The sequence below is a fragment of the Ursus maritimus genome, unplaced genomic scaffold (assembly GCF_017311325.1).
Source record: "Ursus maritimus isolate PB19 unplaced genomic scaffold, ASM1731132v1 scaffold_16, whole genome shotgun sequence".
Classification (NCBI taxonomy): domain Eukaryota; kingdom Metazoa; phylum Chordata; class Mammalia; order Carnivora; family Ursidae; genus Ursus; species Ursus maritimus.
The window spans coordinates 7,449,733-7,465,141 of NW_024424008.1; the positions used below are offsets into that span (position 1 = coordinate 7,449,733).

Here is a 15,409-nt window from a genome sequence, read left to right on the forward strand (position 1 = left end):
TGAGGGTGGGAAGGGGGTTTGCCTGGAACTACTCCATCTGTTGCATATTGGTCAGAAGTCACCCCAAAACAAAGGGTCTTTTGAAAACACAAATATGGTCATTTCATTCTCTTAGCATGGCATTCAAGGCACTATGAAAGCAGGAAACTAGACTCTCTAGTTTCGTTTTCCACCGCTTTCTTCTCTTCTCCACACCCAGATAAGTCACAGATGACTACTCTTTCCTTTCTCTTGTACTTAGGGTGCGTGTTGATGGGCGTGAAACTGACTTATCCTCTAGTTTGCATACTATTAAGTAGTTACTGACAGTAGTAGTAGCTTGTATCTCCTAAGAGCCTAGATCCAGAAAATAGCAAATCCATGTGGCTTTACCTCTGGACATTGTAGTATAACATGAGTTTAGTTAACTTTATTAAATTAAAAATGCTGTTGAGTCTGGTTAGGTTTGCACTGAATTATACATTGAGTCATCCTTTCCAAGAACTTGGTATGTCTTCATTTGACAGATCTTATTTTAATGCCCTTCAATAGGATTTTCTTCTCTTGTTTATTCTTAAATATTTTATGATTTTGAATATATTTTATAATTTACCTTTGAATAGGTTACACATTAATATGATTCAAAATTTAATTTAAAAGTATAAAAATGAATATAGTGGATTTTCCATTTCCATTGCTATCTCCTCTCTCTACCCAACCCCTCTTCCAGAGGTATTTTTTGTATATGAGCAAATATATATACTTATTTATTGCAACTATGAACGAAATGCTTTTCCTTTGTCACTGTTTTCTAGTTGGCTAGAATAGAAAAAGCTATTGACTTTTATACATTTATCTTCTATTCACACGCTTATCAAATTTCCTTAATACTAGGTTTTAGTATAGTCTCTTGGATTTCTTAAATACACAGTCATATTTCTTCAAAACAAGATACCTTACTATTTTCCAATATTTATACCAATTATTTAGTTTTCTTGCCTAATTGCTTTCAGCTGAATTTTCAAAGCATGGTTGAATCCTATCTTATTTCAGACTTTAATAAAAATAGCTTTAGTATTTACTATTAGGAATGTTTGCTTTTGGGGTGCCCAGGTGGCTCAGTTAAGCACCTGCCTGCTTTTGGCTCAGGGCATGATTCCAGGGTCCTGAGATAGAGCCCTGCATGGGGCTCTCTGCTCCATGGGGAAAAAATGAAATGTTTGCTATTGTTTTTTGATGAATAATCTTTTCCTTTTACTCAGGGCTTTATTGTATTTTATTTTAAATTAAAAAATTTTTTTCAAATAATCTCTTTGCCCAATGTGGGGCTCAAACTCATGACCCAGAGATCAAGAGTTGCCTGCTCTACCCACTGAGCCAGCCAGGCACCCCTAGAGCTTTATTTTTATCAAATCATAATTAAAACTGAAATATTTTATCCAATGCTTTTTAAGCATCTACTGATAAAGTGTTTTATTTCCTTTAATTTAGAAAAACTTTATTTTGAAGTACTTTTAGATTTAGACAAAAGTTGCAAAAATAATATAAAGAATTCCTGTATATCCTTACTCAAATTTCCCAAATGTTAATACTTACTTTTATCATTGTATGTGTGTGTGTGTATATGTGTGTGTCCATGTGTATACATATATGGGCCTGTGAATCTGTGTGTATAAAGTTTACAATTACATTTGCAAATTGCCTTTACCTTTGACCTCTAAATACTTCAATGTATATTTTATAAAAACAAGGACATTCTCTTAATCATATATTATCAAAATAAGAAATACTTATAGATATTTCAATAATTTTCATTTTTTTTTTTTTTTAATTTAAGTAAGCTCTACATCCAATGTGGGCCTTCAACCTGAGATCAAGAGTCACGTGCTCTACTGACTGAGCCAGCCAGGTGCCCCTCTTCAAGTTCTTGATGTAATGAATTATATTAATAAATTTCCTGATACTGAGGCTTGTATCACTGAAATAAACCTAATGTGATCACAGTGTACAATTCAACTTTATTTTATTTGATATTTTTTATCTATAGTCATAGGTGAAATTAGGCTAGGACTATCAGGTTTGGGCATTAATCTTATGCTGGCCTTTAAAAGTCAACTGAGCATCTTTCCATCTTATCCCAAAGTCTGAAGCAGCTTATATAATAATTGAAAATTATAACCCACCTATTTGTTGGGCTGGATATGATAGCTACAAGTAGTGTTCACCTTGTGACCATTCAGTGGAACTGTATACTTGTGATTTGTGCCTTTTTCCATGTATATTTCAATAAGAAGTTTAAATAAAAGAACATGATTTTTTAGAAGGATAAACGTTTAATCACCTTTCCAATTTCTTCTATGGTAATTAATTAGGTCTATTCAAAGTATGTTTTGGGTATCTGCTGGGAAATTACCTATTTGCTCTGTTTCCAAATTTGTTGCCATAGAATTCTCCTGAAATTATTTTAGATTTTTCCATATCTACATGATTTCTCATTCCTAATCTTGCATTTTTTTCTTTTTCTTTTTATCAGGCTGAAGTTTTATTTATTTTACTGGTGTTTTCAAAAAGTCATTTTTCTACTTATCCTTTCTCCTTTTTTCCCCCCTACTTTTTAACTTCGAGTTTTATCTTTATTGGTCTATTTTCTATTTTCTTATGGCTTCAGTGTGTTTTTTCCCCCTAAATCTTTTTGTTTTTTTTTGAGAGGGGGGTGGGCAGGGGCAGAGGGACAGAGAGAATTGTAAGCAGACTCCGTGCCCAGCGTGGAGCCTGACACAGGGCTCAATCTCACAACCCTGAGATCATGACCTGAGCCAAAATCAAGAGTCAGATGCTTAAGTGACTGAACCACCCAGGTGCCCCTTCCCTATATTTCTAAAACAATCACTATGCATCTTTGAATTTTTCTTTTTGAATAATAAAGGTGTTACATTTTCATTTTCAAGTCCTGTTTCTCATGCATTCTAGGATACTCAAGATGGGATCTGGGTCTTACTTTGCCCCCATTTGCTCAGGGTCCAATCCTGGCAGATCCTACTGGCTGGCCACAAGAACATGACAAATACATGTGTGCTCAGTGAATAAATGATACTCTTCTGTCCTGGGACTCACTGTGAAGATCTGTGCTTGCTGCAGGGCCCACCCAACCACCCAAATACCTGGAGCATTTGTCATATGCTGGCACTGTGTCAGGTCCTGTGAGTAGGACAGTGAGCTGGACAACTGAATATCTGCCCTCTGGGTGCTTACAGTGCTTTCTAGGGACAAAGACAGACATAGAACAAGTAATGCAAATGAGCTGAGTGTTGCCTGGGATGCTATGGAAGCATAAGATAGGGGCCAACATCACTTAGGAGGTGTAGTTAAGAATCTGTAGAAGTGATACTTAAGTTCCTCAAAATCTGAGAGTCTACCCTATCTCCTACTCTCCTCTCAGTGAGGTGGCCACTGGGTTTTCTAATACAAAAGTTATCTGGTCTTGAGTTACATGCCTGCTGCTCCTGGCCACAGCTGACTGAACCAAAGACTGACAACCAGGCATAAGAACTTTCTCTAATAGGAATGTTCCATATAGGATGGTCACTAAACGACTGCATTAGAGCCTTTAAGGGAAGTCTGAACACCAAATGGAGTGAAAGGAGAAGAAAAGGAGCTAGCAGAAGAAGAGAAAAAGAATAGTGAAGTGTAATAACAGCAGTCACAAATCCCATGGTACTGGATTAGAACTGTGGGAATCAATGTGAACTCATGGTTTTTAATAATATACATATAAATACAATAATAAATTCAGATGTGTGTTAACATGAATACACCTATTTCCTAGCTCTGTGTGCTGAAAGGGTCTAGAAGTAATGACACTCCAGTAGCAATGAATACACCTAGTGCCCATTCTCGAGTGCAAGGAGCCAGGAGCTACCTGGGAAAATAGCTATGCCAGGGCTGGAACAGGAAAAATATGAGTGAGCCTGGAACGTCTTGTGGTGCTAGAGCGTAAGCAAGGGCTAAAAAAATGATGGGGGCAATGCCAAAACGATACAGAAGCCAACCTGAAAGAGTTTCCAATGGCCAAATCTGGGCCAGTATGAGTAACAGACAACTACTGTAGTATTAGATTGTAACCCACAGAATAAGACAAATATCTATTAGTTTATACTGATATAAATAAATTACTGAGTAAGTATATGGGAGAAAAGAGATAGCTCTTCCCTACAGTAGGACACCAATTAATAAATACAGATGAAGTAAGTAAACAGAAAGTCATCTTTAGGTCAACACAGCATTAATACTTCTAAGCAAAAACCACTGATGGATGCTAAAATTAGTAGGCAAAGTTTAAGGATAAATGAGACATTTACACAGCTTCAAAGTGTCTCCCCACAAGACTCTTACTAATTTCAAAGGGGAAGTTGGTAATTTTACAGTGGAGAAACCTGACACACTGCCACAGTCACGTGATCCAAGTTAGTATCACCCCCTGACAGAAGGCAGTAGAAGGGCACACCATCGCTTCTGGGGTAGTTCTGCCAAAACTGCAGACCCTCAATCTAATCATGTGAAAAAAGGAGACAAACCCAAACTGAAGAACATTCTACAAAATGACTGGCCTAGACATTTCAAAAGTATCAAGGTCATGAAAGGCAAAGAAAGATGGAGCAACTGACGGAGACAAAGGAAACATGACAATGAAACGTAACATGGTATCCTGGATTGGACCCTGGCCCAGATAAAGGACATCAGTGGGAAAAATGGCAAAATCTGAATGTCTATAGATTAGTTAGTACTGTGTCCATGTTAATTTCCTGCTTTTAATAATTATACTATAGTTTTGTAAGATGTTACTATTAGGAGGAGTGAGGTGAAGGATATACAAGAACTACTATTTTTGCAACTTTTTGTAAGTCTAAAATTATTTCAAAACAAGTACTAGTAGTAGCAGTAGCAGCAGTAGTAAAAAGAACAGCAGTCACTGAGGTAGGGAGCAGCAGACAGCTCCTCGGGAGACTGGACAGTGATTGCTGGGGTACCCGCTGGAGCCCATGTCCTGACTTCTGACTGTTCGTGCCCACCATATTGTTATGGTATTCTTCCAACACCCAAGGGACTTTAATGCCTACCTCTAGTTTCTGCTTCCTGAAAGAGATTAGCTAATACCAAAGGAGGGATCCAAAAAGGCCCTGCAGGTGATGGGGTGCTCATCAACGGTGGCTACTGTCGATGGTGCCCAAGGATGCACCAGGTCTTGCTGTGTCCTGTTAAGCCAGGGTTGAAACGTGACTGGTTTGTGGTATGCTCTTGGCGGATGGCATGCAGACCCTCTGCTTAGTAACTAACATGCAGACTGCACGGGGGAGCTGTTTATTCCAGGCTAACTCAGCTGGGACAGCAGTATAGACAGAGCTGATACAGACTCCATGGCCATCTGGGCACAGCCTGATTTCATTATCACTCTCCCTACAGCTCCCTGATGTCTGTATTAATCTCCTGAAGGAGGCCCCATAGAACTGAGCTTGCTTGGTCATTTGGTACTATTGTCCAGTCCCAGAGCAGAGCAGGGTAGTGACCCACTCAGCCTTCCTCCTAGAGGTGCCTTACACTGGCTTAGTTCCAAAGCTGGAGAAACGTAGTCTGGCCTGACACCAGAACGTGCGGTGAGGGGCAACAGCTACCGTATTATGGCAGTGGAGGGGGAAGAGTTCTATGGGTCCCTTCTTGGAATTCTAGGGTATGGGAAAGAGGAGCTACAGCTTGCATGGCACAAGCTCTGTGCCTGGGCCTCTGCACTCTTTCTCCACAATCTCTGCAGACATTCTGGGGACTCAGTTGCATAAAGGCCAACAGAGGGTGGCAGGTCACAGCCTGGTCCCTGTCTTTTCCCAGGCAGATCTGTTCTTAGCTGCCAAACTTCTGAGCTTCCTGGGACCATGATAAAGTTCCAGAGACTACGGGCCATGGGGATCATGCTGAAGGATAGAGATAAGGAACCTCCTTCTCCTCCCTGCCTTGAAGGGGGTGGGGAGGCAGCGCTTCTCTTGGAGACCCGTTAGCAAGTTTTGGGCCCATAACAAAGGATCCAGGGGAGGGCAAAATATCTATTTTTGACTTTGAGGCTGAGGAGGGGTCTTTTGGGGGCTACGAGGAGGTAAACAGGCCTCAGGCTGGGTGGAGAGGAGGGAAAGGGCATGAGGGGAAGATAGGTCAGTTGCCATGCCACAGCCGAGGGGCCTTTATTGGATGTTGAGGGCACGTCTAGGCAGGCAGGTAGAAGCTAGAGGTTGTGGCACACCTTCTCGGGATGTAGTGGTGCCCGGATGTCCAGTTTGTGGGTCTTGCTGTCCTTGTCGATGATCTCCAGCCGCAGCTTGGGTGGACGCTTCTCAGTCTGGGGTGAGGGCCGTTCAGGGCTCTTGAGCAGCTGTTTGTCTGAGTCCTCCACGGTGATGCGCAGAGTACAGCCCCCCGGCAGCAGGTCTTGTTCATAGGCGGCCGCCAGCTGGTTCACCACACGGCGCTCTACCTGTACGTGACAGGTGAAGTGCTCATCACTGCTGGGGCCGTGGCCTGGAGCCCAGGCTCTATCACTCGCTGATAGGGCAAGTCAGAAACCTCTGAGCTTTAGTTTCCCCCTCTGCAAAGTGGGACTAACCACACACAGCTTGCAGGACTATGCTAAAACTCAATGACGTCAGTTTCTGAGGTTCCCAGCTTAGTTCCTCACTCCTGGCAGGGGTTCATACTTGCTTACCCTCCAGGACCGGAGTTTATTTGATCATCTTCTGGTTTGGGTTCTGAGGGGGAATCTGGTCTGGGTATGGACTATTTCAGGCTGGGAGGCCAGGGTGGGGTGGGGGCACTGGGGAGGGAGGTGCGGAGGTGTCTTACTTCTCTCAGGCTCCTGTACTCACCTCGTGCTTGATGGAGCGGGCGCCATAGTGTACATTGTAGCCGTCGACCAACACGTCTGCCACCTCGCGGTCCCAGAGCAGCGTGATGTTGTGCCTTTGCTTGGCCTGAGATAGGTCAGATAGGAGCCCACATGTGGCCCAGTGCTTTCCATCTCTCACCGCTCTGGCCTGAGGCCTGGGACTGTGAGTGACTGTGTGCCCTCAGGGCCACTGGCCCACACCACTGTGCTCCATCCATGCCTCTAGGGGGTGGTGCTTCCAACCCAGTGTTCCCTGATTTCCAATGGGCAGATGACCCAACCCCACCCATGGGCAGTTTCTGCTCTTACTCTCTTGGCCCAGAAGTTCAGTTCCTTGTTGACAAGCTGGATGAGCTCCGAGTGGCAGAAGGGGAGGAAGTAGACAATCTCGTTGATTCTTCCCAGAAACTCATCCCTCCGGAAGTGAGCCTGCAGGGCCAGGTTAGGGGTGGGTGAGCTCTGTGACCCAAAAGGGGTAAAGGGAATTACTGGACCCCAGTGGGGAAGACCAAGGATGGCTAAGGGGATCTTCCCACCGGAGACTCCAGTAGGAAGGACAAAGACCTCTTACTTTCAGGATGGGGCGTATCACATTCTCCTTGAAGTTCTTTGAGATGGTTATCTTGTCATTAATCTGGACATCCCCTGTGGAAAAAGAATCATAAACTGCCTACTCCTCACACCTAGGGTGCTCTGGGAACTGTGCCTGCCTCTTGCCCCCATTCATGAAAAGAGCCCTGCCCCTGATGGTCTGTGTGATCCTGGTCAGGGTCTCAGGTTCTTTAGGCCTCAGGCTGGTCTCCACTTGAATGAGAGGATTGGACTGGGCACTTCCTGAGGCCCTTCCAGTTCTGTGTGCTACAAATAGAAAGCCTGGGGTTCCTTAGTTTAGGAGTTGTGTGAGGGAGGGAAGGAGGGGGACAAGAGTCAGAACCAAGACTTGAGTTTTGACTTGGAAGAGGGGCTGGAGGTTCATTTCCAAATAGAAAGGTGACAGATGTGGCCTCCTGCCTAATGTCATTCTTGCCCCTAGGAGATGTTGCTGGTGGTCTGGGCACTTGCCCAGTTGCCCAGACAGCTCAGGCTGTGTGCCATACCTAGGTTTTCAGCGATACGGTTACGGCTCATCTCCAAAGCTTCCTGCCTCAGCTGCAGTGCGTGCTGTGCGATCTCGTCGCTGGCCACATTGGAGGTCATGATGAAGATGGCGTCCTTGCAGTCGATGGTCTTCCCCTTTCCATCTGTCAGCCGGCCCTGGGAAAGAGCAGTGACTACACAGTCAGGAAGTGCTAAACCCAGGCGCCTCTTCCAGAGGTCTCTACAGAACCCCTAGCTGCTCGCTCCTCCCAGTTCTCACTGCCCTGGGCTGCGACCATTCCACCTGCTGAGAATGACTCCAGTCAAGACTGCAGCTCTGTTTGTCATCCATCAGGGCCTCTGATTCATCTCTGGCACCCCGAAAGTCAGCCTGATTAAACATGCACCCATCCAACACACTTTCTTGGAGGCCCAATCTGGGCCAGGCTCTGTGTTGGGGCACTGGGGCTTCACTGAACCTTCGACATGCTTCTTGTTAAAAAAAATGACACTCAAGAAACCAGCAATGACACTTCAGTGAGTTAAGTGTTATAAGGGGAAGCCCAGATTACTGTAGGAGTTCAGAGGAGGGTATTTTATATGGCCATTGTAAAGACTAATATGGCCATGTTGGTTAAAAATCCTTAGTTAGCCAAGCTGTGCAAATGTTCTAAACTGTCGTTACGACAGCAGACGTGTAATACATATTTGTTGTATCAAAATGAACGAGACGAACTGAAACAGGTATAATCTCTGCAACTTAAAGGCCTCCTTTTGCCTGACAGAGTGGGATAGAAAATAAGGCTCGTCCTTTAACCAATGTGGGAAGATTCCTTGGAATCTTTAGCTCTTTCTAGAAGCGACACAGATGAAAGAAAGCATCCATGCTGGAGACCGATGCACCGAGGAAAGGGAAAAGAGAGAAGAGACAGAAGAATGAGAGAAGTACAGCTATCTGGGGCCATGCAGTTCAAGGGCAAGAAGCTCCCACCAACTCAGCAAACAACAAGGCTATCACTGTACAACAGTACTTTACAGTCATTTATGATGAAAGCAACGGTCAGGGCCTCGCTGAGCAGAACTGACGGGAGTTAACAATAGTGGACACCAACAGGGCACTTCTTGTTGCACCACGGGTGCCCTGCTTCGTGTTCTCTGTGCCCTACTGCACTCCTCCCACTGAGCACAGTTCCTGCCACCCCTAAGAACGTGGCTCTGGGGACATTACTGACCCCAACCTGTTGGCTCCTGCCTGCCCCAGCCTCAGCTGGTAGTTAGTCTTCCTCAAGCATTTCCCTTTCCCTGGTGGTATGGACCCCGACTCAGGCGCAGCCCTTGCTTCTAAATCCAAATCAATGGCAGACCAGCCCTGGCCCCCAGAGGCAAAAGGGGAAGAGATGCGCTTTAACTTAGTACCTACCCCATGCTGGGCATGGTACCTGGTGCTTTTTAGCCTTGCTTTATACTGGCCCTTGGCACAGGTTTCTTAGATTTGTTTAATCTGAGAGAGAGCGCATGAGCAGGGGGAGGGGCAGAGGGAGAGGAGTGCTCAAGCAGACTCCCTGCTGAGCGAGGAGCCCAGCACAGGGCTCAACAGGGGCTCAATCTCAAGACCCTGAGATCATGACCTAGCTGAAATCAAGAGTCAGACGCTTAACTGACTGATCCACCCAGGCATCCCTCAGGCCTCTTAGAAAGTGTTAGTGCCAAGGGGATCAATTCAGAAGGGGCCTTGAGGTCCAGGTGCTAACTACTGTCCCTGCCTTGGGGTGGGAAGAAGGGAAGGCAAGGGTGCAAGTGGATGTTCGTGAGCCTTGCTGTTGGCTTCTCTGAATATAACAGATCAATAGAATCTATCGAGGGCAATTCTAATTCTGGGGACGTGTGTGTGTGTGTGTGATGTGTCCAAATGTATGCATAAGGCACTCTTCGCAGAGCTCACCCTTGAAGATGGAGGACACACGCTGCTATACAGGCAAGAACAATAACCAGCGGCAGTTCCAGTCCAGGATCAAAGCCCTGCTTTTCACTGGGCCTGGGATGGGTCCCAGGCGGGTAAGGGGAGCAGACATAGTGTATGACTGACCCAAAGGGTGACTTTCACAGTGTTCATGTCTCCTCCTCCTCGGCAGTAAAGATGTACCCCAAAGTGGGAGCTGTCACTGTCTCACCTCCCAGCAATGACTGGGTGGGTGTGAATGCTCCCCCAGGGTTACAGGGGCTGCTTTCCCACTGCTTCTATCCTTGAAGGGAGGAGCAGAGGCAGGCTCTGCAGGGGCCAGTGTCCTCCTGAGACTTCTGCCCTGCACGGCAGGCTCTTGGGGTCATTAGTTCCGCTCGGTGTTTTGCTGGGAGCATTAGGGCTCCTGACTAGACTTGGGAGAATGGAGCTGGGTGGGAATGGGGGTCTTCCTTCATGCCCCCAGACTGGATCAGTGCCCTTACCGCTCCCAGCACTTGCAGCTTATCCCAGTGCAGCATGCAGCACAGCGGGCTGAAGTCTCCCAGCTCATTCATGAACACTGAGGCGGAGACTGTGTATGGTGTGTCTGCTCTGCCTGACACGGAACCACACGCCCTCTTTGACCTTCCTGACAGGTCACGAGGCTCTGTGTTAGCCCTCTCTTCTCTGCGTACTATACGCTCCCTCGTTCAGAGATCTCACCCTTTCCTATGGCTCCTGTTACCCTACCTGTGCTGACACATTCCTCGATCTCTGCTTCTCGTCCAGCTCTGCCCTACACTCTACACTTCTCCAACTGATGGCCGGCCTCTTGGACACCTCCAGCCGGTCGCTCCTCAGGCATCTCATTTTCAGCAATTTCAAACCTCAGCTCCTCATCTTCCTAGCCAACCTGCTGCTTGTCCTCCTGGGTGCCCTGCCTCAGCTGATGCAGCAGCAACTGTCCAGTCACCCCACCAGAAATCCTGTAGCTGGCCACCCCCGGCCCCTCCATCCCCCCTCACATTCAATCCGTGAGTCCTGCACAGTTGGCCTTCTGGGAGTTCTGGCCAGCCCGCGGCCCTGCTTTAGAGCAGGCGTCCCCACATTTAGCCTGGATACTCCGACAGCCTCCTCGCTGCTCCCCCTCTTCTTTCCAGTCCATTCTCTCATGGTTGCCTATAGGATCTTTATAAAGTGAGAATCTGTCCATGTTTCTTTCTTGCTTAAAGTCTTTAAAGGCTCCTTACGATCTAACAAGTAAACCCACACTCCTTCACCTGGGATCATAATTGGTCCCTGTCAACCTTACCCACTCACTCTACTGTTCTGCTCTCACTTCCCTTTTGCAGTCGAGCGGTGCCAAGCAGCGAGTGTTCCCTGGACGGACCAGGCTGCTGCGTGCTTCTGTGCTTCTGCAAACTAGCAGCTGTCTGCTACCGGCCTTCTCCACTCCGTTCACCTAGAACCTCATTTATCCTTGGAGGGTATGCTGAATTACTGCTGAATTCAGTTACTCAACAGAGCACTTCCCTTGACTCTGTGAGCTCTGGGAATGGCTGGAGTGAGTAAGACAAGGTCCCTGCCCACAAGAAGCCCATAAGCATGAGTCTAAGTAATCTTAGATGGCAGCTTTGGTCAATGGAACCAAGTGCATAAACTTCAGAAATGGTAGTAGGCTGGTGGAGGCTATAGGAAGGATTTATTATCAATTCCCAGAAGGTAGTCAGTGCAGTGGCAACAGCAGGGGAGGGGTAGACAGGGCTTACATACGGAGGTGGTAACAACTTCTAGGTGGTGCTTGTTGTAGCTCAGTCAGTAGCTGCCTTCCCTCTTTCTGGGCCAAGGAGGCCATCAGAGGTACCTCTGCAGAGAGGTCAGAAGTTGTTGTGCCCACGTTCCCTGAGCTGGGCCCTCCCTTCCCGTGAAGGCTTCCCTGCGGATCTACCTCTCTCTTCTCGCCCTAGCTGCGTGGTAGTTACTGTTAAAGCTGCAGGCTCTGAACCGGACTGCCTGGGCTCCCATCCCAGACTCCCCCTTCCCAGCTGCATGCCCGTAGGCCAATCACTTCTCTCACTTCGCTTCCGTTTCCACCTCTTACACAGAGGCAGTAATAATAACCTTTATAGGGATGCTGGGAGGATTCGATGAACTGATACAAATAAATGTTTTAGAATAGTACGTGGCACAGAAAGTCAAAAATATCAACTATTATCATGTCTCATTTCCAACCATCTACTAGGCAGGGAGCTCCCAGAGAGCAGGACTGGGTCTGGTCCATAGGTGTGTACTTGAATCCCATCAAGAGACTGGAACGAGGTAGGAGGTCTCAGAGCACAGGTATGGGTAATTGAATATGTGACCTTTGAAGGACTGGCCTTCATTCCTCAGCGGCTGGTCTGGGGACAGGGAAGAGCTGGGAGGCTAGGAAGACAGCAATAAAACTGGGGCAGGGACAAGGATGCTGGGCCAGGTGGGAAGGTGATGGGCAGCTGTGGGTATATGTGGATCTGGGTCTTCCTGGCTTGGTACCTGGTGTGCTATTTGATACAGAAGTCCCTTCCCGCACCTCACTGAGTACACTAGCGACACGGGAAGCAAAACCCCTTCCTGTCGTCCTAGGGCTGAAGGGGACTAAGTGGAAAGGTGGGCTGGACTCCATCTGGACATGTGTTGGCTAATACAGCTCCTGTATGGGAGCAGAAGAGAAGCCTCACACCCAGTTCTGCAGGGCCCTAAAGGAGGTCAACCCCTCCCATGATCATAAGTCTCTCTCCTCTGCTTGAGGTAAGGAGTGGTGCAGAGAGGGAGAACAAATGTATCTGTGGCCCAAACGTGGTTCCTCTGCACAGTAGCTCCATGCCATGGCAAGACATTTATGACCTCTCTGAACCTCAGTCTCCTCTTCTGTAAAAAAATGAGACAGTTTCTATTCTGCCTGCTATTGTGGTGGTTAGCAAGGACATCTTTAGCACAAGCCTAGTACATAGAATGTGCTGAAATAGAAGGGAGTTTTTCTCATTTAAAGCCCACCCCACCAGTAGGAGGCTGTCTAGTTTGTGACGAGCCTGGAGCTCCTTGGAAGAAAAGGGCTCCATGAGCCAGAAAGGTTCTTAGAGCTTATCTTGGATCCAGCCTCCTTGTTTGTCACATGAGGCCCCTGATGCCTGGAGATGGAGCAGAGTTGGAACTAAACACTCAGGTCTGTCCTGGCACCTCTGCTCTGGGTGTCTCTAGAAGGCAGCCTGGGAAGCCACAGAATTTCAATTCTTGGGTAGTGCTGGTCTGTCCTCAAGTGCCCACTCTGGGCCCTGGTCTAGAAAGGGGGAAAAGCCCCATCTGCTAGGTGACCGAATGTATACATGTGGAAGCAGCAAGTGAAGGACGGGTCACACAGGCCTCTGGACCCTTGATTCTTATTGTTCACAGTGCCCCATACCCCCAGATGTCCCCTACTCCATCCCGGCCCAAAGTGACTTTCACCTCATCGAACAGCTGCAGCATGATGGTGAGCACATCTGGATGGGCCTTGTCCACCTCGTCGAAGAGCACCACAGCGTTGGGACACTGCTTCAGCTTCTTGGTCAGCTGGCCACCCTCCTCGTGGCCAATGTAGCCTGGTGGGGATCCGATAAACTTGGCCACCTGGAGGGAGGAAGGAAACATACTGGGAAACAAACCTTTCTATACTTTTAGTTTCTGATATGGGCATGCACAGGAACATGGCCTCATTCATTAACACTGCCTGTCTCAACAAGGACAGTCGGACTTTCCTCTGGGGTGGCAGGAATCCTGCCGTGATGGGAGAGCCTACGGATCTTCTCTATGTTCTTTTTCAGAGCAAGTCCTACGCAAAACAGATCAGTGACCTTCTTGCTCATGTATGCCCCCAAAGGACGAATCCCAAGGCTGCTGGAATTATCTCAGGTCCAAATGACAAGTCACAACAAAATACCCAGGCAGAGTCATGTTGACCGACAGGCCCTCCAAACCACACTTCGGCGAGGACTCTCACTTACCTCATGCCGCTCTTGGAACTCAGACATGTCCAGCCTGATGAAGCCCTGTGTGGAAACAAGCAGGAGTCCATTTGCAGGCAGGAAGGTAGAAGGAAGGGTTAAGGAGGAGAGCATCTCAAATATCCCCATGGCTTTCAGATCACAGCAACGCAAGATCTTCTATCCCATTCTCATATATTTTTTGGCTCCTTGCCTCCTTTTCTGTCCACTCATCTCCCACGTGATTCCCTCATTCCCTACCCTAATAAACCCAAGTCATGTCCCTGCCCTTCTAAATCTGGCTCAGAATGTCTCTTTTTTCAGGCTTCTACTGGTCTGATTACCACGTCAGCCACCCCGTATTTCCTGAGGGCATCCTGTGTGTGCTGCAGCTACAGCGGCAAACAAGTCTCGGTCTCCATCTTTGAGGAAAACCCCTCGTGGGGCAGGTAGACGTGGGCAGATTCAGCTGAAGTCAGTGTGGACCATGACGAGAAGGAAGGGGGCAACAAATACCCAGCCAGCTCCATGATGCCCTCAGCTTCGCAGCTCTTTGTGGGTACATGCCTCCTTGTTTTAGATTACTTTTCTTTTGTGCTAAGAAATCTTTTATTTATTTACATTTCTTCATTTCACTTCAAAGCTATCCATAAGGCAGCTTGTAGCCCATCTCTCTCCACCACTGGGCCTAGGAGTGATCTGCTGGGAACCGGGCCTTTGGGGTGAGGTTCAACCATGATTAGCCCCAGGGAAAGGGTATGTGTGCGTATAGGTAGTAGGGGGTTTGCGAGTTAACACAGGCAGAATGTCCACTCTTTTTCACGACGAATTTAGGGATTTATATTCACAGTTGCCCTGTCCTTCCACCCACACCAGGGTTCCCCAGGCTCCTCTCCCAGTGGCACACATTTCCACCTCAGAAAGTGCACTCACTGAATATACTTCTTCTGAGAGCTGGGGATGACAGGGCGCCAAGACCCTAAAGGGAGGTAGCTGTCTATGTCTGAGATCCAGGCCACGTTCTAGCACGGCTGCTGGTCAGAAATGTAGTTTTTCTGTGTCCTGTCACTCTGTACCCGAGGTACGGGGCAGCAGAAGAGCTCTGGCAGAGACCTGGCTTCCAGTCCCAGTCCGGCCACTGTCTGTGTGGCGTTGGGCATGCTGCCTCGCCTTTGGAGCCGCAGTTCCTTCCTATGGAACACGAGGGGCCTGAGGAGAGCACCGAATCCAAGAGGTAGATAAGGGCTTGGAGAAGTATTAAGGCCATGTGGAGGGGATCACTGCTATCAGAGAACGTGGGGCATCAGCCAGCATCGATTTTCAGAGGGTCCTAGGCAGCTCAGCCAAGACAAACACAGGCTTGAGGAAAAACGGGAGGATGGACATGAGGAAGCTGGGAGTGCTTCCCAGAGGGAGCAATGCACTGGAAACCACGAGATGGGTACCTAATGATAATAGCTGACAGTCCCTGGAAGCTTATTAAGCGCC

The 15,409-nt window shown here is 47.5% G+C and overlaps 1 protein-coding gene across 2 annotated transcripts in view; it reads right to left on the reverse strand.

Moving 5' to 3' along the window:
* Positions 1 to 6,053: 6,053 nt before the first annotated feature.
* CLPB (caseinolytic mitochondrial matrix peptidase chaperone subunit B) overlaps positions 6,054 to 15,409 on the reverse strand; it is a 138,167-nt gene continuing 128,811 nt past the window's right edge. For both annotated transcript variants that reach the window (XM_008707307.2, XM_008707308.2), the window contains 7 exons: positions 13,943 to 13,987; positions 13,407 to 13,568; positions 8,002 to 8,158; positions 7,476 to 7,549; positions 7,214 to 7,333; positions 6,885 to 6,989; positions 6,054 to 6,496 (listed from right to left, as the gene is read on the reverse strand). In XM_008707307.2, the coding sequence (XP_008705529.1) occupies positions 6,248 to 6,496; positions 6,885 to 6,989; positions 7,214 to 7,333; positions 7,476 to 7,549; positions 8,002 to 8,158; positions 13,407 to 13,568; positions 13,943 to 13,987 (912 nt within the window). In that variant the 3' untranslated portion in view covers positions 6,054 to 6,247. The remainder of the gene's footprint in view (positions 6,497 to 6,884; positions 6,990 to 7,213; positions 7,334 to 7,475; positions 7,550 to 8,001; positions 8,159 to 13,406; positions 13,569 to 13,942; positions 13,988 to 15,409) is intronic.